This window comes from Mercenaria mercenaria, chromosome 2 (genome assembly GCF_021730395.1).
Source record: "Mercenaria mercenaria strain notata chromosome 2, MADL_Memer_1, whole genome shotgun sequence".
NCBI lineage: Eukaryota > Metazoa > Mollusca > Bivalvia > Venerida > Veneridae > Mercenaria > Mercenaria mercenaria.
Window position 1 is genome coordinate 83,976,254 of NC_069362.1, and position 26,050 is coordinate 84,002,303.

The 26,050-nt window shown below is 35.5% G+C and overlaps 1 protein-coding gene across 1 annotated transcript in view; it reads right to left on the reverse strand.

Annotated features, from left to right (window-relative positions):
- LOC123564446 (growth factor receptor-bound protein 2-like) overlaps positions 1 to 26,050 on the reverse strand; it is a 39,003-nt gene that overhangs the window by 1,214 nt on the left and 11,739 nt on the right. Inside the window, exons 3-5 of the mRNA XM_053526959.1 lie at positions 10,318 to 10,486; positions 1,972 to 2,010; positions 234 to 447 (exon numbers count right to left, since the gene is read on the reverse strand). Coding sequence (XP_053382934.1) covers positions 262 to 447; positions 1,972 to 2,010; positions 10,318 to 10,486 — 394 coding nt within the window. The 3' untranslated portion in view covers positions 234 to 261. The remainder of the gene's footprint in view (positions 1 to 233; positions 448 to 1,971; positions 2,011 to 10,317; positions 10,487 to 26,050) is intronic.

Sequence of the window (26,050 nt, forward strand, 5' to 3'; positions counted from 1 at the left end):
GATTTAGAATAATTACTTAGTAAAAAAGTAATTATTTTAATGTCAACATTTTAGTTTTCATTTGTAAACGATAGCAGTTTCAAAGGAAAGAATTCCGCACTGCGTGTATAATTTTTGTTAAGCGACATCCGGCCTTTAACGGTCCCAAAATAAATTTATTCATGGCTGAATAAGATGAACTTTTGATAGATGTCTGGGTTACGACATTGTAATACAGAAACTGGCCAACCTACCAACATTACTTCTTTTAAGTACAGCTTTTTATTTTGTACTGTTATATGTTCTGACATAAGCTGAAGGAAAAAATCCTTTATGATTTGTTCGAGAGTTCCTTCCTTCCCACCAGTTTGAATCTTCGTAATATGTAACAGTGATCACATCTCCCTTTTTTACTAGCAGTTCATCACATTCTCGAGGCTGAAAGTCGTACAATGCTACTACCCCTTTCTGAAAACAAAGAAACAAACACAAAAAGTGTTGTCATTGTTTTCAATAGTCAGCAAGGCAAGTGTCAAATAGAAACAATGCTACATCAATGTGGTGTTTTCTTTCGATATCAAGGCTAGTATCCATTAAAAATAAAATGCTGTTTTCTTGTGATATCAAGCCTAGTATCCATTCAGAATAAAACCCGACATTAATGCCTTATCTTTTTACGATAACAAGGCTAGTGAAAGTAGGTCACTAGGTCAAGATCAAGGTCAACTTATGTCAAGGTTCATCTTGCCACTCAAAACTATACATGTGGTCCATGTGGTCCAAATTTGAATGATGTAAGTTATGGACATTGATTCTAAGTTTTTCCCTATATAAGTCTATATGAACCATTTGACCTCTGAGGCAGGGCCATATTTGACCCGAGAGGGATAACTTGAACAAACTTGGTAGAGAACCACTAAATAATGCTACATTACAAAATACCAAAGCCATAGACTTTGCGGTTTGGACAAGAAGATTTTCAAAGTTTTTCCCTATATAAGAACATGTAAACCATGTGACCCCCAGGGCGGAGCCATATTTGACCCTAGGGGAATAATTTGAATAATCTTAGTAGAGGATCACTAGATGATGTCATATACACAATATCAAAGCCCTAGGCCCTGTGGTTTTAGACAAGAGGTTTTTCAAAGTTTTTTCCTATATAAGTCTATATATACCATGTGACCCTAGGGGTGGGGCCATATTTGACCCCAGGGAAATAATCTGAACAATCTTTGTCGAGGACCGCTAGATTTTGCTACATACCAAATATCAAAGCCCTAGGCCCTATGGTTTTGGACAAGAAGATCAGAAACCATTTAACTGTTCCTGGCCAATGTGACCTTGACCTAATGACCTCAAAATCAATAGGGGTCATCTGCTGGTCATGGCCAACCTAACTATTAATTTTCCTGACACTAGGCCCAAGCGTTCTTGAGTTATTACCTGGAAACCATTTTACTGTTCCTGGTCACTGTTACCTTGACCTTTGACATACTGACCTCAAAATCAATAGGGGTCACCTGCTGGTCATGACCAACCTCCCTATCAACTTTCGTGACCCTAGGCCTAAGCGTTCTTGAGTTATCATCCGGAATCTGTTTTACTGTTCAGGGTCACTGTGACCTTGACCTTTAACATACTGACCTCAAAATCAATAGGGGTCATCTGCTGGTCATTAGCTGGTCATTACCAACCTCCCTATCAACTTTCATGATCCTAGGCCCAAGTGTTCTTGAGTTATCATCCGTAAACCGTTTTACTATTCAGGGTCACTGTGACATTGACCTTTGACATACAGACCTCAAAATCAATAGGGGTCATCTACTGACGATGACCAACCTTCCTATCAAATTTCATGATCCTAGGCCCAAGCGTTCTTGAGTTAACATCCGGAAACGGATAGGTCTACATTTCGACCGACCGACATCTGCAAAACAATATACCCCTCCTTTTTCAAAGGGGGGGGCATAATTAAAGAAACATAATTACCTGATAGTTTGGTAGTTGTAAGAGGTCTTGTAGTTGCTGCTGAAAGTAAAATTAAAATATGAAGTATTTGTTAAACTTAGTAAAATCATGTGTATGCTCTTACAGTAAATGCTGCAATCATTTATACAGTAATCTCACAATAATCACCTAAATGAAACCAATTTACGACAGAAACGATTAAATTGTAAATCTGGGTCACCAGATTCTATTGCTGGGTTGATTTCCTTACCTGCTTTGCCTGATTTTAGTTTATTTCTTACAAAATCCCGCTGTGAATTTTATTTCTTTTGCCATCCAATGGAAAAATGTACCTCAGAAACAATGTAAGTTCCGAAATAAGAAAACGCGGACAAGGAATTTGTTTACAAACCTCAAAAAGAAAATTCAAGGCTTTGCAATATCATACATCCCCATGTAAATGAGAATTGTCTTGAATGAATAGTATTGCAGATGTCTCAGTTAGAAAGATGATTCACAAGCACCCTACATATTCAGTTTTTTCATATATTTGTGTAAAATCCAGATAAAATGACCATTCTGTAGTTTTATTTGAGGTTTGAGAGATCAATTTATAGACTCGTCCACCGATTAGGCAAATCCGCATGATTTGCTTTGCTTTGTATAAATAAGAACCACTTCCAGTTATAACTATATAGAATAATGTAATGTTTGTGTGGTAGCCTGTCACACAGGTGGCTAGTGTTCAATACTCCGACGACCCTTTTGGTCATTGAAACTTTTTCGGTGTCTTTATATTCATTTCATAATTCTAATGCTATTTTGTAAATATATAATTTCTATCTATTTTGTCGTGTTCAAGTTAATTTCCTTTTAATGTAAACTTCCATACATAATGGTCATTAGCTTTATATTTTGTAAGTTTCGCAGCTGTGTCAGTAGATTCTTGGAGTAATAATCCGCGGTACAGTATTTCTAGCCAAGGATTTGATACAAATATAACTGATTTTAGTTGCACGTGTATCAAACACAAAGTTGTGGTCTGTATTATATTTTAACAGACTTCCATATTTTTCACTTAATCTGTATCTCATTCACATAATGCTATGTTAATATGAAAAGTTTAGAATTAAATACTAAACAAAAGACTCCTTTAGATTTAATGCACATATAAAGCAAGATCTGCTGTGAAACATTGTGCAAGTAAATCGACTTAACGGCCTACTTCAGTACATCATACATACTATACGGAATATTGGCTTCATACGGTTGTCGCAGGGTCATCTGTATGTACATATCCTATATGAATTACTATCATGTATTTTCTTTCCTATATATCATTCCTATAATTCCATTTCATATTCACTATACATCCACATAAACATCATTCAAGTTCTGATATCATGAACTAACATGCAGTTTAACCACAGTGATGGGCCTCATTATGAATGTATTGACATCGCTGCCAATATCAGTCACGTACAACCAGAATATATTTTGAACTGAATACCCGAAATCGTTGTCACTTGTAACTTTATTACATCGGTGTTTGCGCGTGTCTTTCAGGTAAACTATTTACATGTTATGCTGAAATATGACCATTCCTCATATTCGCATTCATTATTTGATTCATATCGTTGTAATTATTCAATTGTTATGAAATGAATGCGCACAACCTATTTCCAATTGGTTTTTGTCCGTTTCGTATTTAATTTTGCGTATCTTGTTTTGTATGTTGGCGGTGTTTCTTTTCTTATTCCCCCGTCCCCTTGCTTTTACGCCCTCTTCTCCTTTATCTATGAATGAGGTTACATACCATCAGTTTTGCCACCGGGCGTACCTTACCGGAGATCGGCTGTGTTTTTTCACACTTGTCTGTGTGTTTTGCCTTGTCTGAGTATGAGCGTGTTTGTTTATCTCTCTCTCTCTCTCTCTCTCTCTCTCTCTCTCTCTCTCTCTCTCTGTGTGTGTGTGTGTGTGTGTGTGTGTGCGTGTGCGTGTGCGTATGCGTGTGTGTATGCGCGCGCGTGTTTGTGTGTGTGTTGGTTTCGTACGCGTCCATGTTTACGCTTGTGTGGTTTGCGCTCTAGGGAGACTGTATTTCTTTAGCGTGGCTTTCCCTGTTAAAGATTCGTCCTTCCCTTTTTATTTCCACAAACACGCCACCCCTCTGGATATACCTTGGCAATTTTGCATTTTTTTAAATTTAATTTTTACATATACAAAGCAATACACACATTTCAATATTCTACATATTTTTCACTGTTGTACAAGACGAAGATTCCAATCTTATTATTTAACAGAAAAGTATTAAAATCGGCATTGCTTATATAGAGTAAAAAAGAAAAATAGTACAAGAATTAGAAAAGGAGAGTAGAAGAGTGGTGGCGTTTAGGTGAATTTCTAATTTGAGCGTTGTTAATGTGTTTCGAAACGAGTATTTATATGTATATATTCCCTGTTAAATATTTATACCGCTCCATTTAGAATTATGCGTAGCTAGTTTATTCTTAGTTTGTGCTATGATTTCGTTGTTTTATTTCTGATAGGAAATTTGCAATATATGGTTTGTGCTTGTTCAGTCTGCATTTATGTAAGAAATGTTTGACCATTATTAGTATGAAATTTGCAATATCTTTTGTTTTCGCTTAACATACTAGACCAAAGGCTATTATTCTGTAGTCAAGTTGTATGTTTATCTTGTTGTCATGTAAGAAACGTGTGACGTCTGACCAGAGTGCTTGACTTACTGGGTATCCCAGAGTTTCAGTGCGCATAATACACAGGTCACAAAGACTTGAATTCTAAATTTTGCATTTATGAAGGAAGTCATTTGTAGGAAGGATGCGTTTTATAGACTTGTATTTGAACGCTCTTAGTTTGGTGTCAATGGTACTCCGTAAGGGGTTCATGCAGATAAAAGGCCATTCTAAGCTTTCATTTACTTTCAGATTTGTTAATTATTTTTGTATTGCGTTTCAAATGTGTCAAGTAGAAAAAATTATTTGGTTTACGTAACTTTATGACCTGTTGAATGAAAGAACTTTTTGTTTGTTCAAGTCTTTTCTTTTGTAATTCTGCCTTCCATTGTCTGGGGATGCTAGAAATAAAAGAGAGATGTTTTAAGTAATCAGTTGTGGGGATACCATACAATCTTTTTACGCCATCCAATGTATGCATTGCCTTATTGTCTACATCATATAGATCTTTCATGTATTTTATGCCTTTAGAATGCCATGTTTTGAAATAGACTGTTTCGTGATTTATTTCTATATGTGAAGTATTCCAGATAATTTGATTGTTTATCCCTGTTACGTCGGTTTCAAAGTTTATTTCTGTCCAACTATATGTAGTTGCAATATCTTTTAAAAGTCTGTTTTGTATCTTTTTATCAAATCATCTTTTGCACAGTTTTCTGCAAATAAAAGAATTTCACCATAAGCCTTAATTTCTTTTAGATAAATGTGTTTCCATATTGCAGCATCATCTTTAAATATTCGTTTTAACCAGCTACATTTGATTGATGCAATGTATGACCTTTAAGCCTCCGTCTTTATAATCTTGTGTAATAACGTTTCTTGCAATTTTCTCAGGTTTTCCATCCCATAGAAATTCATACAATGATTTTTTATTAAGCTTATTGGATGATCATGTGGATTTTCAAGTACGGTAAGTGGAAATATTATTTTGGGGAGTGCGAATATTTTGCTAACCGTTACTTTGCCAATTAACGTTAATTTGTGTTGTTTGTTTTTTTTCCATTTGTTTAATGTCGCAATCATTTCATTAATTTTCGTGTTATATTCGATTCGTGTTTGCAAGTCGTTAGTGAATGTTATACCTAATTGTCAGACGTCCACTTAAATCGTTTCATTTTACAGAATAATTTCTCGTCATTTCGTAGTGATCCAACCCGTTGTAATGTATTTGTGTGTTGTTGTTGTTTTGCATTTAACGTAAAGCATGAAGAATCTCCAAAATAATCTATGACGTTTAAAAGATTATCTAGTGTTTTCTCAGTTCCGATGGTAAAGAAAGTTGCATCATCTGCAAAGACTGATTCTTTAAATGCAGTTCCATTAATTATTATGCCTGTTATATTCTTATGCTTTTTAATGCTATGGAAAGTATCTCGATAGTGATTATAAATAGGTAAGAAAATAAGGGGCACCCTTGACGAACTCCACGTTCTATTTTTTAAAACATCCGTTGTTGGTTATTCAGCTTTGCATATCATTGTAAAATAATTTAATCCACTGCAATAGCGAAGGTCCGAAGTTGAAGAATGTTAGTGAATCAAAGACAAATTTATGACTTATACTATCGAACGCTTTTTCGAAGTCAACAAAGACCAGGTTTACTATTTGCGTTCAAAAAGTTAATGATTTCACTTATAAGCCGTATATTTTCTCCTATGTATCTCCCTTTTAAGACACCTGGTTGTGAACGGTCAATTATGTCATTTAATATGGGTTTTAATCTATTAGCAATTGCTTTAGTTGCTATTTTATAATCAATATTTAGAAGAGATATAGGTCTCCAGTTGTTTAATGAACTTGTATCTTTATCTTTCTTTGGAATTAGATTTATTATCTCTTGTTTTTTGCACTTGTGTCAAGTTGCCGTTTCTATATGGTAAGGTAATTGACGCTATATAAAATTGTTTTATGTCGTTCCAGAAGTTTTTGTAAAATTCCGTTGTCAAAACCATCCGATCCGGGACTTTTATTATTTTGCATTTTTAAAAGCGCATTAGTACATTCAATTTCTGTTAATTCTCCGAACCAGTTTCTCTGAACTAGATTGATCTTTTTTGATTCGTGGTCGAAAAAAATATGCTATGTGTTAACTGACGAGGTATTCTTGTAAATGATTTCATAAAATGATTTAGTTTCGTGTAATATCTTTTTAGGATCCTTAATAGTTTCATTGTCGATAACTAATTTTGAAACGGTCTTTTGATCACTTTTTTCTTTTCTAAGTTAGAAAAATATTTTGTATGTTTTTCCATACCTTCTATGTATTGAGCTTTTGTTCGTATGTAATATCCTTGTGCCTTTTAGAATGTGATGTCTTCTAAAGATTTCTTTTTTTCTATGAGTAATGTTTCTAGAGTTACGTTACTGTCATCATCAACGTTTATCTGGTATTTTAAGTTATCGATTTCTTTAATAAGTTGTTTCTCGGTCCTTAATGTTTCTTTCTTTTTCGCTGAGCAATATTTGATTGTTTCATTTCTGATTGTCTCTTTGATAATTTCCCATAATGCATTTGCATTTGATTCCGCGTTAATCCTAACTATTTCTCTAATGGGTGTTCTTTTTTTTTTTGTTCATATTCATCATCAAACAAAATGGAGTTATTTAGCTTAAAGTAACCTGGTCCCCTACTACGTTTGTTTATGTCTATGTTTATATGTACCATTGAGTGATCCGAGCGTATACCAGTTGTTATGTTACAATTTGTTGTGTGTTTGATAAAACTGGAAGATATCAGGAAGTAGTCAAGCCGACAAAATTTTGTAAATTTCGTGTTAGAATGCCACGTGAATTGTCTCTTTTCAGGAAGTTTTAATCGTCATATGTCTACAAGTTCGTAATTATTGATTGTTGTGTTTAATTTACCTATTTTTTGTGTTTTTCGATATAACTGTTCTTCTTGTCGATTTTTACATCTAAGACAGTATTGAAGTCGCCTCCTACGACCATGGACTTATCATCATTATTTGCAATTAAAGATTCTATATTTTCAGTGAAAGTACTATCGTCTAAGTTGGGACCATATATATTTAGTAGAAGTATCTCAAATTCACATACAGATAATATCAGATATTGCAATCTGCCTTCAAAAAATCCATTGTAACTTTCTACTTTAATATCAATGTTGTTTTTCAATAATATGCATAAACCTTTACTATTAGAACTGTTTCCACTGAAGAACGCTGTATTGCCCCATTCTCGATCCCATCTTATATAATCTTGGTTCTTACAGTGTATTTCTTGTAGCATAATTTGATACTAAATTCACTAGCACGGAACCAGTTGAAAATAAGTATTCGCTTTTTCATATCAGCAATACCTTTAACACTGAATGTGCATATTTTTAATGTCATTGTTATTTTGTGAGCGGAGCGCGCGAGACTTAATCATCGGATATAAATATAAAGTGCCGAGTACAGCAGTATTTAGAGAATTCTCATAAACACCAAAGATTGAAGAACAGAAGTCACATGTTCTATGGTGAAATGACATTTCTGATTCGGCGCATGTGTTCTGCGGAAGAATAGGATTAAAAATATAGGTAAACAAAGATGTATTCAAACAAAAATATTCGACAAATTTATCATAACCTACCGAAGGCTGCAGTTTATGCCAGATGGAGATATATCACTGTTTTGATGAATTATTTGTTCTTGTTTTACTAGTTCATTTAATACGGTATGTTATATTCCTGACGTGTATATTTAACCAAAGCGAACGTAATAGTACCTATAAAACACCTCCTGGGTTCTAAAACAGTAAATGAAATGTATTTGGCCAAAATTTAATAATCTGTCCTATTTTTTTTCTGTTTTTTTTTTTTAGGTGGGGCGGTCATTTGCATTTTCTTTAGCCTTTGAGTACGCATTTTGACAATACAAGAAAAACACAATAGATAGTGGTGAGTTACGTTTTACGAGGACTGCATAACTTATTGTAGCGCAAAATCACCTTGCAATATTAATAAAGCCAGTTACAGGCGTGTTCATTTCCAAACAATTACATAAACAGTGCAGGTAGCTATGCTATGACAAATAATTATCAAGTAAATCAAATGATGAAAACCGCTGATTAATTATGCGCATGGTGAGGTCAACATTAAGAGCATTTAAATTATGACTATATATACATGCATGAAAGAAAGTGTGGTCGCTTGTATAGTGTACATTACAATATTGTATATAATGCCTGTCGGACAAATGTATACATCAGGTGGCGATCATATAACAAATAGTTTATCTTACAATTACCTATGTTTATCATATTTGTAAAAAGTAAATCGAATGATGTAAACTGCTGATTAATTATGTAAATGGTGAGGCCAACAAAAGCTTTGTTGTAAAGTTACTACAAATAGACAAGTACACCCACACACACACATATTTATATATATATATATATATATATATATATATATATATATATATATATATATATATATATATATATATATATATATATATATATACATGCATCAAAAGTGTCCTCGCTTCTATAATATACATTTCAATATTTTATGCACTACTTGCCGGATAAAAGTTTAAATCATTGTTTTCATTTTACCAGGTAAATCACTGTCTATCGTATAAGTGATAACAATATTTTTATTGTCTGCCTGTCTATATTTAAGCAGAAACGAAAATTCCGTGATTTGTGCAATGTACACCGAGCGCAAGAAGTTTGTCACCGCTCGTATTAATCGACATTGACATCTTGGGTAGTATCTGTGATGTTTTGCTCGTCTTTACTGCTTGTCGTTTTTGCAGGCCAAGGCAGGTCAATTCAATCCTGAGATTTTTGCGGGTAAGGTACTCATTTACAAATATTCCGGTACCCTTCAGCCGCTTGACATTTCTCAGTATCTCATCTTTTGCATACCGGGAGTGAAGTTTTACAATTATTATTATTATATTATATTATATTATTATTACCCTGTTATAACTATATTTTGTTTGGCAGTCTGTGCGCTATGTCAATATTGTGTAAGTGAATATTGCATTATTTGTTCCTTCGCACCAGATCTATTACTTTATATGCTGTTTCCGCGGCGTCTCAAAGTAGCTACCTGGTTCACACCTGGTAAACAACAGAGCTACCTCTTTCGGAGGTATACGGTAAATCGCTCTGTCGCAACTTCCGAGCTAGTGCACGTCGCGATAAAAGAACATCAACAAAGGTGAGTGTCATCATGTTTTTTGCATTTGTACAAGCAGTGTATCGAATATCAAAAATCGGGGAATAAAAGGCGATGTAGATATGATTTAACTTTACAGAGAACTTAATGTTTGCTAATTTAGTCTTAATTTGTGGTCGTGGCATGATACCCCACCCAGTCACATTATACTGACACCGGGCTGACCAGTCCTAGCACTATCCTCTTAATGCTGAGCGCCAAGCGAGGAAGCTACTAGTACCATTTTTACGTCTTTGGTAAGAGATGTCAGAATGTCAATTATCAAAACATAATCTCAATAACGCAAACGTTCCTATTCCAAATTAAAATGTATATAGAACTGCCAATCAACTGCAACTTTGAGAAGTAAAGTACAGAATGTAAAAAAATCATATAAAATCTATTGGTGTCGGTGAAACTTAGAAGTTTTACTGTGTAATAGAGAAATATGCTTACCTGGCATATTTTTGCCATATCTTTCAAATATACTGTTTGTGATCGGCTGACGGAAGACGTCCGATAATAATCTATCAACTGGTGTACAGAATCAAACTTTACAATCCACAGAAAATAATAACCAGCTCTATCAACAAGAATATTAAAATGTTTAACGACATCACCAAATCTGAAGAAGAAAACATTTATTTATTATAAAGACTTTTAATACGGCTTATTTTTATTCAATCAAATCAGATAGATAATCGTTCTTTTGCTTTAACAGTGAGCATGAAACTATATTTAACAAGAGCTGTCACTATTAGTGACAAATGCCCCCGAAGAGTTCCCAAGAATTCTACAGTTGTCTGCGTAAAATATGCCAGAATAGTTTAGTATGAATCATTTTGTGACCTTGACTTGTGAGACCTGGGTCATAGGTGCAACACTCCTTCTCTTCTCAATATGTATAACATTTGTGTCAAATCATTTTCAAATACCTTGATAAATGGCAGAGTTATGGACCAGACAAGAAAAAGACCATGTTAACCTTTGACTTCTAAGTGTGACCTTGACCTTCGAGCTAGAGGTCTGGGTCTCGCGCATGACATGTCTTCTCATGGTGAAGATTTATGCCAAGTAATTTGATATTCCCTTCATCTATGGCAGAGTTATTGATCGGACAAGAAACAAACCATGTTAATCTTTAACCTCTTAGTGTGATCTTGACCCTAGAGCTAGGGGTCTAGATCTTGCGCATGACACGTCGTCTCATTATGGTGAACATTTATGCCAAGTAATTTCAAAATCCCTTGATGAATGGCAGATTTATGAACCCGACACCTGTTAACTTTTGACTTCTAAGTGTGACCTTGACCTTGAATCTAGGGGTATGGGTCTTGCGCACGACGCATAATCTCATTATGGTTAACATTTTTGTCAAGTTATTTCAAATACCTTCATGGATGGCAGAGTTATGGACCGAAACAGACCCTGTGAAACTTTGACTTCGAACTGTGACCTTGACCTCGGAGCTAGGGTTCTGGGTCTTGCGCATGACATGTCATCTCATGGTGAAGATTTATGCCAAGTAATTTGAAATTCCCTTCATCTATGACAGAGTTATTGATCGGACAAGAACTTTAACCTCTAAGTGTGATCTTGACCCTAGAGCTAGGGGGTCTAGATCTTGCGCATGACACGTCATCTCATTATGGTGAACATTTATGCCAAGTAATTTCAAAATCCCTTGATGAATGGCAGACTTTTAAGAACCTGACACCTGTTAACGTTTCACTTCTAAGTGTGACCTTGACCTTGAATCTAGGGGTCTGGGTCTTGCGCACGACGCATAATCTCATTATGGTTAACATTTTTGCCAAGTTATTTTAAAATCTCTTCATGGATGGCAGAGTTATGGACCTCACTCGAAACAGATCCTGTTAACCTTTGACCTCTAAGTGTGACCTTGACCTTGGAGCTAGGGTTCTGGGTCTTGCGCATGACACGTCGTCTCATGGTGAATTATGCGAAGTTATTTCAAAATCCCTTTACGGAAGGCTGAGTTACTGCCCGGACAAGGACTTCGGACGCACGCACGCACGTACGGACGGACGGACAATGCGATTTTAATATTCCTATTTTCGGGAGCATAATAAAAAGTTCAGGTAGAAAAATATGATGTGGAAAATTTCGCGGTATACACATACAGAAACTGTGACAATATATCCATATTCAGATTTACAATGTCTTGCAAAACAAAATCTATAGCAACAATTTTATGTTCAACAGAATTAAAACGAATTTAATATATACTTAAAAATCTTTTGTACCTCAACGCTTGCGTTTTTGTTGATATTGCCGAAAAATATTAACCAATTCCCATGCACATTGCACACAATTTTAAATGATTATTCGATTTAGATTGATGTTAAATCTTTAAACATAAACATGCATTTTTGTACTGAAATGTATGTATTAAGAAAATACCTGATACATGATATAAACTCTTGTGAATCACAGAATATAAATAAAACAACATTCATCATTTCTTCTTCATTAAATCCTTTCTGTCCATTCTTTATTCTTATTACCTATAAAATGCACTGTTTTTCGCCCCCCTATATTATTCCTAAGATGAGATTGCATAAAACTAGAGATACTTTTGAGAAAAGCGCATGTCTCCAACAACTGCCTAATCATCTAAATAGTAAGTTAGAGGGCGTGGGCAGTGTTGCATTTTACATTACTGCTCATGAACAGACTCAATCAAACCGAGTCTGCAATTTTCACTGTTTGCCTTGTTCTCGGTGCTTCCGAGGGATCTACTTTCCAGATTTTATTTACTTCACAACAGCGGGTGTTAAGTGCTGTGTGGCGGCCGTAAAAAGTCGCCCCGACTTCATCTCAGTGTTGTTATATTTTCTGGTCCTTCGGGATTATTGATTTCAACTCATTTAGATTTGAAGATTGAATATTGCTTAAGCCGGTGCTAGAGGGCGTGGGCAGTGTTGCATTTTACATTACTGCTTATGAACATACTCAATCAAACCGAGTCTGCAATTTTCACTATTTGCCTTGTTCTCGGTGCTTCCGAGGGATCTACTTTCCAGATTTTATTTACTTCACAACAGCGGGTGTTAAGTGCTGTGTGGCGGCCGTAAAGTCGCCCCGACTTCATCTCAGTGTTGTTATATTTTCTGGTCCTTCGGGATTATTGATTTCAACTCATTTAGATTTGAAGATTGAATATTGCTTAAGCCGGTGCTAGAGGGCGTGGGCAGTGTTGCATTTTACATTACTGCTTATGAACATACTCAATCAAACCGAGTCTGCAATTTTCACTGTTTGCCTTGTTCTCGGTGCTTCCGAGGGATCTACTTTCCAGATTTTATTATATATACTGTTTACTCACTACAAATATACCTTTAAAGAGTAATAAGGCTGACTTTGTGTAATTCAAGGGCCATAATTCTGAAGTGCCTCGGGCGATTTGGCTTATTAATGAACTTAGCCAAAGAGTTATAGTCAAAAATATTTGGTTAACGTTTTGTGAAGATCGGAGAAAACTGTTCGACTAAGAGCACGGACAAGAGTAAAAAGACCGATTTTCGGTAATTCAAGGGCCATAATTCTGAAGTGCCTAGGCCGATTTGACTAGTTATCGAACTTGGCCGAGGACTTATGATCAAACACATTTTGTACAAGTTTGGTAGAGATTGAATTTTTGGCGCATTCATCACCCCAAAAGCAACCCTAAACTACTAATAATTAGTAGTACAGGATTCCTTTTGTGGTGATGAATGCGCACAAAATTTCAGCGTTTTTCTGGTAATTCAAGGGCAATCATTCCGAAATGTCTAAGCCGATTTGGCTAGTTATCGAACGTGGCCGAGGAATTGTGGTCAAACACATTTTGTTCAAGTTTGGTGAAAATTGGATGAGAAATGTTCAACTTAGAGTGCGGACAAGCTTTGTGACAGACACACACACAGACACACACAAAGACAGGAGTAAATCAATATGTCTCCCACACCTCTGTGTGGTGGAAGACATAATAACCATGGTAACAAGAAGATATTTTGTGACTGTTTAACTGAAGGGATTAGAACCATATGTTTATTGTTAAAAGATGTAAAAGACTTTTGAGGTAAAAGCAGTCTTTGTAAGTTAATAACTTCACACTTATAAACGACTGGACTCACCCTCTTCCTGTTGCGACCGATCAAAACAAACTGGCAGGACGAAGGTTAGAAATGGTCTTCAGTTAGTTACTAGTATTTGTGTGTATTTACGTTTTACGATAAGTTGAATCTAAATATGTGTACGTGGTGATATAACGGATGAAACTACGGTGTTCCGTTGGAGCCATCGAAGTTTCGCGTTGTCGTCCTAAGGGCGAAATCGCGAAAACACGATATTTTTACGCGAAAATGCGATACTTTGACGCGAAAACACGATGCTATAACGCGAAAACGCGAAGCAAAAATATCGCGTTTTCGCGCTATTAATATCGTGTTTTCGCGTTTTCGCCCTAGATCTGCCATCGTCTTTTCGTGTTTTCGCCTTCGTGGTAAGTAGGGCGAAAACGCGAAAACACGATATTGATAGCGCGAAAACGCGATATTTTTTGCATCGTGTTTTCGCGATCTTGTATCGTGTTTTCGCGTTTTCGCCCTCTCAATTGCAAAGGCGAAACCGCGAAAACACGATGTCTTAATATCGTAATTTCGCTTTCCTGTTGGACTTGCGCAAACGCTTGAAAGACATTTCGAGAGACCGTAAATTCGACCCCGATACATTTCAGGCCCAACTTACGGTGTTCCTTGGACATTTCGACCCCTCCTTAGACATTTCAACCCCAATCTATGATAAGCATGGCAGGGAAAAATATGTCATTTTTATGGCGGTGTACCTATTAATCCCATTTTCGACACCCATTCTGTGATATGCACGGAGGTTAAAAGGTGTAGCAGTGTAGTTATTGATCCATTTTAGGGTTAATCAATAAAGATAATATGTTTAACATGCTATTCCCCACACTCCCGCCCTCACAATAATCTCTAGCAAGTCACTATGTACCATGATTGTTACTTAGTACATTAGATAGTTGTCAACATATTTCTCAGTTGCTTTACGTTGAAAGAATATGGTGTGCTCGTTGGACAGTCGACTGTGGTGGGTGCCACTGGATCCGCGCGTGCTAAATTAAAAATAGGGTTTATTGGACAGAAATAACTTAGTTTGTAAATGTATGTATTTATAGCCTTGTGTCATTTTTTTTTGGGACAATACATGGTCGCGCTGCAAAACAAACATGCCCGTTTCACTTTTTGTATTACTTTTTCTCAGTCATAATTGTTTACGTGTTTGTTTCTTGTTGCAGAAGTTGCGTTAGATTCTGCTTTAAGCAACTTATGCAGCAGGAATTGGACTTAGTACGAACAGAGTGGAATACACATTAGGCCTAAAAAAATAGTAGGCAGGTCGGAAAAAAAATAATTTTTGGAGTTTTTTTTATTAAAGGAGACTTTTCGGAAAGTATTTTTGTGTCAAAAAATGAATACAATGTACAAATAAGGGGTTGCCTTTAGAGCTTCAGTAAGTTGAGTTTCTAACATCACTGGTCATGTTAAAAGTATAAAGGGTTTTTTTTTTTTTTAACTTTTTTACAAAAACTAAATCTCCAAGGCCATAAAAGCATTTAGGATCGGGCCAAAAATTTAGCGTAGGTCGGCATACCGGAAACAAACAATTTTTTTCCGCTTATATAAGGAGGCAGACACGAGAAGGAACACCTGAACACCTTGAGGAAAGCCAGACGTTTTATATTTGTATCCAAAATTATATGGTAAACTAATTTCAATTATGGTCTTGCCACAATAAACATTGTACTGGGTAAAATGGGAAACATACGCACATTTTGAGTATTTACTAGTATCCTGCTCTTGTAATTGTGGTGTAAAAATGTGTACACGTGTCAACACAGTGCAGGAATAGGTCAAATTAGCTTAACAGCTATTACAAGAAAGATAGATTTTTTGTGCAATTACCCAACAAATGTTGCGTACATACAATAAGTGGAGCAAATGAAGTGAATGAACTGGAGAATAGACGTAACTTCATATCTTAATAAATTTGATAAAAAAAATAATGCAAAACAGTCAGTATCTAAATAAACCAAAAGTGGGGTTCGTTGTTCTATAAATACAACACATCAGATGGGATTCAATCCCACGATTGTCAGTTTTTTTGGTCTTTTACATTACAAACCGTGCTAAAATGACTCACAAGATAAATTTGATTAAAATTCATTTGCATAAGGGTATGTTATTCTGTACAACCATCTATAACTTGAAAGGATTGAGGGTCAAAAGGGTCAAAACTGAACCAGCGAGCAACTATTCCGTGTTCGCCCGAAGTTGGTTGCCTTTCATAAAGAATTTCCCCAGAGTTCGTAACGTATTATATTCTACTTCGTACATCCGCATGGAAACTGAAATACGTGGTAAAATAAAGTGAAATTGCAGGAATGTCGTGTCCGTTCAAATTGAACACTGACATTACGTCATGTGCGCAGAATTATAACACAGCGGAGTAAATTTAAATTATGCGACGTGATGTAATGTATTGAAAAAGCTATTTACAGGTGTATAGGGGTATATGAAGAATGTCTACATTTGTTGGCGATTTCACGAAATGATTATCTTATTTTATGCACGACTTGTATATAGTTTTGTATGTTTCCTGTTAAATAAACATATACATGATCTAAATTGTATTTCCTGGAGTGCTCGCCAGTAACATTCGTACACTCTCATTGTATTCATAAAAACTAGTTACATAAACTAGTGAAATTTTAAAAGAAGTTATTCCTATTCATAGGCATATAAGCCGGCATATTATATTTCGTCTTTTACCTTCTAGCTGTCTATCTTACAACAAGAGAGGATGGCCGGATTGACGAACTACCCGTACATTTCAAAATAAATGTTCACTTATATAGAGGATATTATATAAGTCTCTTTTCATATTGAATTTATTAAACGAGTTCAATAAAATATCAAATGCTGCCCCGCTTTTTGTTGTTTTATTCGACTAGTTTAACACATACAATGTGGAAAGACATAAATGTAATATCCTTTTTATCACATGTAAATTGTCGTTTTTTTTTCTCTCTGCTGTAATCAAACTTTCTCCTTTCTGTACCTATAATACTTTATTGCACTAGTGTATTATTAAATTTATTTATTATATACGTTAATACAAAGAGTGACAAAAAACCCGCTTAAAACGGTCATTACGGCCTCTATTGACGAAGCCATAATGACGCAGTGCGCCTCATGCGACATAATCATAATGGCCCCGGGGAACCGGAATGTCATCGCGTTCTAACGTTGACGTCATGTAACGACGTCATTATGGCGGGCGAAAGGGTGCTGAATAATTTTCAGGTAGATTATCAAATACTGATGCCACTGTTGATGAAGAAATCCAAATGATGCTTAGGCCCCGTAAGTTTGTAGAAAAAATATGTAAAATGAAAATACCAAGATGAATATGAGGCGAAGATATATAATAAAAAGGTCATTAAACGCCTGGTTGTACCTTCTAGCCATGATGGCCCACCTAATTTTATAATGGCCCACGGGCAATTATGACACTAGGTGTGCCATTATGGCAAGAAGGCACAACCAAGCCGTATATTATCCTCTTAGTAATAACTTTGTTTCATTCCCGCGACATCAAACATTTGATAAAAATATATGTGCAAGTGTAAATATGTATGTGAATGCTTATATGAACGTGCGCGCGTGTATAAAACTCGTCTATATAAACATGAATGCGTATGTATACGTGTATCCGAATAATTGCAAGTGTACGTATAAATTTTCGCTTGCTTGCATATTTGTAAATATACAAGCACCTAGAATCAAGCGTGTACGCATTAACTTATACACTTAGAATGGTAAATATAACGGTGCACGTGTATATACTAGCACCCAAAATTAAGCAGGCGCACGCGTTAAATTATACGTGTACGTATATATTTACGCGTACACTTGAAAATGTATAAGTACACGCGTATATTTAAGTGCAGCTGTAATGTGCATGCACGCTTAAATATATACGTCCACGCAGGCCCGTAGGAAGCATTTACAGATTGGGGAGTTGAGGTGCACACATTATAAAAATCAGCCGACCCAGATCCAAGGAATACAGTATTCAGGGTTGTCAATACGTTTTTGTTGAACAGGCTGAAATAGAAAAGTAGGTGACTAGGTAGAGGGGTCCGGAAAATTTTGAAATTCAGCACTTCATTTCCTGCATTCTGGGGCATTTTGGGAGCATTTAAGAATACTTTTACCACTGCAATTTTATAATACAATATACCCCGTATTTTGACATTTTCAAATGAATACAGTTTAATGAGTATAGTATAAAACCCCTCACCCTTTTCTAGGGCTTGGGTCCGACAAAGAAACGCTTTACTAAGGCATTTTTTATCATTTTTACATGGTCTATTTTGATTTGACACTAATAAGGTTAACAATATAGTTATTAAACTGCATGTCTGGTGACAGGTCATAGCTAAAATGGACTCGCTGTCAAAAAATAATTAATTGCTAAGATAATTACCATAATCAGTCAAATTATTGGGCCCCCGCCCCGTTCCTACGGCCCTGCCACGTGTATATTCTAAAGATGTGGATGCCACCGTACATGGACATACACGCGTACATTTATACGTGCATGCATTCTGACAAGTGCATGTATTTTTACACAAACAGGTCCATATAAGTGCGCACCTACATATTTACGCGTACACGTATAAAAATTTCACGAAGACGTATATATTTACGAGTGCACGTATAAATATAGACACGTGCAAGTCCATTTAATCGTAGCCTACACCTATATATTTACGCGTGCATGTATAAAATATACATGCGGACGTATATATTTACGCGTGCACGCATGTTTTATACGCGCACGTATGATTTGAAATATGCGCGAACGCAAAACAAACTTTCGACCCAAATTTTATATATCATATATAACTTTTATGTATATTTTACACGGACGAAGGTATTACTGTGCCTCGTATACGACTTTTAATTATCGAAACCTGAACGATTCAGCCAAAAAAACACAAAGAAAATGTTTTAATTGTTTAACTGGACAAGGAACCGACACTTGTATGAGAGTCTATAAAAATTATGTGGGATTATACGTTATATTTTACTTGAAAAACCTATAATGAAAAGTCAGGAACTTTAGTATGGCGGAATATTCAAATAATGATATCTAAACGGTTTTATGTTAATATTTCAATTGTTTGTATACTTAATTGTATTAAAATATAAACTGCAATAATTCCAAAATAACTCCGAACCGGCGCCAAAACATTAATATATACAAGAGTTCAATATACTACTAGGCACGTGTAAATACCTCAAACGTCGTCTGCTGAAGCCAGGTATCATACAATGCATACTAAATATAGGTAAAAATGTCATTACGAAATAACGAAAACTCGTCCAAATTATTATTATTTTTTATGTTCTGTTGTTGTTGTTTTTTTTTTTTTTTTTTGTTATTTTTTTATGTGTAAATTTAAAGACATTGAACAATGAAACTAAAATAAATGCAAGTGCCGGCAGATCTCTTGCTGAATCAAGAGATTTTCCACCGGTTGGGAGTTGGTTGCACTGGAAATATATCATCTAGAAGTGCCACAAATTAAGGCCATGACTTCGGGGAAAATCAGTTAACCGTAAAATTTCAACTATATACACAATCAGGCTAGGAAGGCCGATGTGCCATGCCTATTTCCAAATGCTTAAATGCCGTGCGCATGAGATGAAATGTCTTACGCTCGAGATAATACGTCGTCGGTTCGTAATAAGATGACGTGCGCTCGAGATAAGATGTCGTGCGCACGAGATAAAATATCTTGCGCTCGGGATAGGATGTCGTGCACACGAGATAAGAAGTCGTGCTCACGAGATAAGATGTCGTGCACACGAGATAAGATGTCGTGACCACGGGATAAGATGTCGTGACCACGAGATAAGATGTCTTGCGCTCGAGATAAGGTGTCGTGCGCACAAGATAATTTAGTCTTAAACAAAATAAATGCATGATCCAAAAATGCACCAGAAGCCACCATTTTGTATCCTTATTTCATTTTTTTTTCAGGAGAGGAGTTAGGATACCCCTTCCCGTAATACCCGACTCTATGCACATTGCCGATGATAAGCTGGTGCCCCTAATCAAATATTTCTGGATACGAACCTGGAAAGCATCCTATGAAATGAGTTTTCTTGCACGCTTGCGTTTCCCAGCACGTGTTGTTCTTTTACATGTCTTTTTTTCTTCAAAGGTCTGCGTATTGACACATATATTTTCCTACAGGACTCTCCACATACCCAAATGGTACGCATAAACATTTCTAAAGTTGGGATGTTTTAAAACATTGACTAATAAAAATATTACTTATGTAACAATGTTCACTGAGTGTGTATTAGTCCATAGAAATCCTAATAATATTGGTGGGTTCGCTCATTTGAACTTGCATTTGAATCACATTTTAACATGTAAAAAATCTTTTTCGCGAAACAAAGCGTTCGGAATCTTTACAATAAACAACAATCAACAAACTTTGAAAGTAAAGTAACAGTAGGCAGTACCGTGCGGACATTTCGACGTTCAAATGTAGAATTGCTGCTGAATTATTAAAACCATGTAAAACAAAAATGTCTAATCGTAGCGGGTAATGTACAAAATTAAAAATAAGTTTGACTTGCTGTAATAAAAGTGTCAATAACGTAAAATATAACAGATTTTTATACGCCCGAATTATGTTATGGTCCCGGTGTCCGTCTGTCCGTCCGTCCGTTAGCAATTTCGTGTCTGCTCTGTAACTCTTGAACCCCTTGAAGGATTTCAAAGAAACTTGACACTTATGTTCACCACACTGAGACGACGTGCAGAGCGCATGTTTTGGATGTCTCATTTCAAGGGCAAGGTCAAACTTAGGGGTCAAATGTCATATGAGTGTGTTTCGTGCCCGCTATGTAACTCTTGAACTGCTTGAAGGATTTCGAAGAAACTTGGCACAAATGTTCACCACACTTAGACGAGATGCAGAGCGCTTGTTTCGGATGACTAGCTTCAAGGTCAAGGTCACACTTAGGAGTGAAAGGTCAAATATGACTTTGCTGTGTCCGCTCTGTACCTCTTGAACTGATTGAAGGATTTTAAAGAGGGCATGTCTTGGATGACTCGCTTCAAGGTCAAGGGAACACTTAGGGGTCAAAGGTCATATATGACTTTGCTTTGTGTATATTGCTATGCATTGCAGTGCTCTTGTTTTTATTTGGCAGATACCTTTTTTTTCTCTTACAATAATTTTTAGTCACTTAATTTTAAAACAATACGATTTTACAACGATACTCTGGCATTGTCTTGTAATTGAAAATGTGTCTCAAAATTCAAGTTTCACTGCACTTATGATTGATTAGCAATGGATTTAACTAGCTAGGACTACGCCAATAAAAGTGAATAAAACAACAACCAAGTAAATAATGAATAAAATGACTTGAATACATGTTTATCTTAAAATCACGTTCACATTCCTTTCGGTCACTTTTTTTTTCGAAAAGGCCGACAAGAGGGATACCAAATGTTCACGGATGTTTTACCAATAAACCATGAACAATAAAACAATTAGTCCTATTTCAGAGGTGTTTTCACTGGAAAACATACAATATACAAAGATATATACACACTTTTATCAATTTTTCAGAACGTTTGGATACTCGCTGATTATATACACACCAACACATTTAAAATTTTAAAATGATGTTTGTTTTTTTAACTTTCCTTATATGAAACTTCTTTGGTCCAAACCTTTAAATAATGCTCAACAGAATTTTATTAAAGACTTGTACATGGTATATAATCATACACATGATAAACAACATCTGCCCCAATCTGAAATTGCTTCTTTTAGCTCCCGCTAGTTTTCACAGGATATTTTTTTCATTTCAAAGACAAACTATCGCAGATTCCATTTGTAGTAAATGACATACAAACATACATATATATAGACAGACAGACAGACTGACAGACAAAACGACAGACAAAACGACACATAATATATAGATAAAATATAGAGAGAGCATTTTATGACACTGGGCTTATTCTCAGCTGAACTGATCACGAAACTCAAGCCGACGTGCTTTGCAAATAAAGTATTAATGCGATTTGGGTGATTATTCTATTTCTACCACTGGTGTGAAAATGTAAAAGAAACAAGTTTTATTTCGCATAATAGCAAAATATTCAATATTTCTATGTTGTTGTAAATCTGAATGCAAGCATTTTTCTGACTATATATAGCGCCGTATGGAAACTATAACTGACTCCCGGCATGCAGTTTCTATCTTTTTCTGACCTTGTAGCTATTTGTTAAAGTGTGCCATTGTGTTTCTCGCCAATCCAAATGTCAAATGTTAGTTGTTGTTTTTGTTTGTTTTCTTTTTGGTGGGGGTGGGGGAGGGGGAGGGGGTGGAAAGGGGCATAACTTGAGATTTTCATGATGACATCTTAAAGTTGAAAATTTGTTATTCTATCAGTATGTTATCATTTTCTAAGTGCAGATGCCGTTCTATACACTTAGTGCGTGTTTTTCAACTAAAGCATCGCCTAGATTCACACAGTATTTATATATATTTACTTACAAAAACGAGGAATACATTTAGAGACATTTCCCTGCTCTAAATAGAATACTTGTAAACTGGTACGTAAGTATATCCTTCAGACTGCCTTCTAATTATAAAACAGATTTCATGTAAAAACACATTTATAAAGTCATAGCAAGTTCTACCTTATCTGACTGATGAAAAGGTAGAAAGGCGAGCAGGCAAATACACGGATAATATTGAGTAACAGTTGTCTTAATATTCAAAAACATTTAAACCTATATCACCTTCTGTCAGGATTTCATCATTCTATTACATGTTATACATATTATCTTTATTAATTAACTCTAAAATGGATTAATAACTACATTGCTACATTTTTAACATCCATGCATATCACAGAATGGATGTCGAAAAAGTGATGACATTGGGGTTGAAAAGTCCAAGGAGGGGTCGAAATGTCCATAGAGTTGGGGTTGACATGTATCGGGGCGAATTTACGGTCTCTCGAAATGTCTTGCAAGCGTTTGCGCAAGTCCAACAGGAAGGCGAAATTACGATATTAAAACATTGTGTTTTCGCGGTTTCGCCTTTGCAGTTGAGGGACGAAAACACGATACAAGATCGCGAAAACACGATGCAAAAAATATCGCGTTTTCGCGTTTTCGCCCTACTTACCACGAAGGCGAAACCACGAAAAGACGATGGCAGATCGAGGGCGAAAACACGATATTAACAGCACGAAAACACGATATTTTTTGCTTCGTGTTTTCGCGTTACAGCATCGTGTTTTCGCGTCAAAGTATCGCGTTTTCGCGTAAAAATATCGTGTTTTCGCGATTTCGCCCTTAGGACGACAACGCGAAACTGCGATGGCCCCAACGGAACATCGTATGAAACAGACAAATAATGTTTACAAAATGCTATCAAAATGTTGACTGATTACACTCATTGCATGGAAATTCACTCGACCAAGACAAGAAACTGGTGAATAACACGTCTAATTGAATATTCTTTGTTGTTTTCTGAATAAATATATATGTAAATAAGATGCTGCATAGCTGTTGCGTTTTTAAAAGAAATTACTCTGTTGACGGTAAAAAACATTCACTGTATGCCGACTTGCCAATTTTGATATCTGATCTGAACTCTTATTTGCGACTGACACTGTATTCCATTTTGCGACTTAAGTATGCGATTTATGTCCTCTAAGGGCGTAAATTAGGTGACAAGAAAATTATTACCCAGTTGTTATATGTTGACGATTACGTTGATGTATTCCTCACCTCCTCCGTAGTAGAACAGCTTATAAATACGCAGCAATAAATATTGACTAAACAGTTCACTACGAAAAACACTTTTACCACTATATATAGTATATTATACTGACCAGTTGGTATTTTGAAAGGACAAACTGTCAATATTGTGCAAACAGTCACCTCTCAAGAAAGGCCATTGTTCTCAGCCTGTAAGAAACCTACATTGAGATAATAGAGCATGGATACTTTAAAATGCAACTCTACTTGGTTCAAAGGCCAGTTTTTGCCTTATTCTTAGGTGAACTTTGTAAAAAGTTTGACTGTAATTATGCATATCAAAAATTAAACACAAAAATACTTAACTTAAAAAAAATCAAGGTATAAAACTAAAAATATAAGACACTGTCTTTCGATTTTTGTTCCAGAGGTACGTACTGTGTAATAAGTTTGGTGTACTGTTGATTACGGAAAGAGGAATGGGTATAGCCATGCCTATATTTAGATGTCAGAACCTTGTACCTGTAAGAAGTTGCAGAGTGAATCACAAACAATACATAGGAACAACCACATATTTACAACACAATACACAACATACAACAATCCTTAACTGCTTTTACAGAAATAGTAGTATAAACTTACGTTTAAAAATTAGCATCAATTAACTTTAAATGCATTCAAGGATCAAAATGTTGTAACTCCATAAAGCTAAACAATTGTCAAATGTTTATTATTCCAATTTCATAGAATAAAATGTCAAATAAGGAAGGACTCCTATAACTAATCATTTGAAATTAAAAACCATCTTCGCTGAACGTCCATGAATGATTTTTTTTCATTTTCAACTGAAAAACAGATTTTATGAAAAATGTCGAATAAGTAGGCACTTGGTTATTCACGAGCGAATTGAAAACTGGCTCTCCTGAATTTTTCGAAGACTCATCTATATATGGAAAGTTTTGGATATTGATATGTAAGAACACATTGAATGTTAAATTGAATGCTTTTTATTCCTTTATGCCTGAATAAAAAAGGTTTTCTGAAACTTGTCGCGAATTGGCAACTGGCTTTCCGGGTCATTACGACGACTCCTACATACATTTAAATGGTTAGATATCTTAGAACCAACGGTTATATTGAACAATTTTATCATGTTCGACTGAAAAACAGATTTTTTTGAAAAAGAACGTCGAATAATCAACTGCCTACAGATAATTATTCGCAAATGAACTGGAAGCTGGCTTTCTTGAATGTTTTCCAAGACTGACCTATATATTGAAAGTGTTTTATATTGATATATTAGGCGAGAGCAAATTAAGTATTAAATGATTTGATCCCTTTAAAACAGGTTCGTTCCTTTTTTCTTTTTCAAAATTTGAATAATAAACTACCTTCCAGTAGTCAGTTCGATATTCGTGCGAAATGAAAACTAAAAATTCTATACCTCCAATTTGATAAGGTTTGCTTGACTGTGTTTTAAGTTGAGTTTAAAATGTGATCGAACTCTCTGATAAACTTTGAATAACCAACTTGCAACTAGTATTTAGTAGGTTATTCAAATGTTCAACTACCAACTGCCTACCAACTTTACTGTCATTAGAAACCTTTCAGCCTATAAAAATAGTTATGTGAAGTCATCTCAAAACAAGACTGACCAATAGCTAGTACTTTCCAGACCAAAGCACTTTTGCGCGGTAATTAACACGTATTGCCATAACGTCGATAATGTCATATGAATGCTCGTTCCCGTCACAATTTATATCAATTGTTTAAATATGATTATAGAAAATGTTATTTCTTTATTTGCCGCGCTTTAACATACGACGTCGCGCTTGTGACGTCTACGTCATATCCGTTGTTGTTATATGATTCTAAGATACGTTACAACGGTAGAACCTTGACACAGCGTTGTAGTTCTTTACATCTCCTATGCGATATGAATGCCGTGAAAAAAACATGAATCTACAGAAATTACAAACACAGAGAGAGGGCCACCGACGTTTCGTTGACAGATATCTAAAAAAACGAGCAGGCGAAGGAGAATTCGTCATTACTGGAGTTTAACGCTATTCTAGAGTCAGTTGAAGCAAAGGTGTGAATACTAGAGACACTTAACGAGAAAATACTTTCAAACAGATTCGTATAATTCTACTCAGTTTTACAGACTACCTAAAATTTCCCTGCCCACATTCAATGGCGTTATTTTAACATGGCAATCATTCTGGGATTCTTATGAGTCTACCATACATATGACCAATAACCTTACCGATGTGCAAAAGTTTAATTACT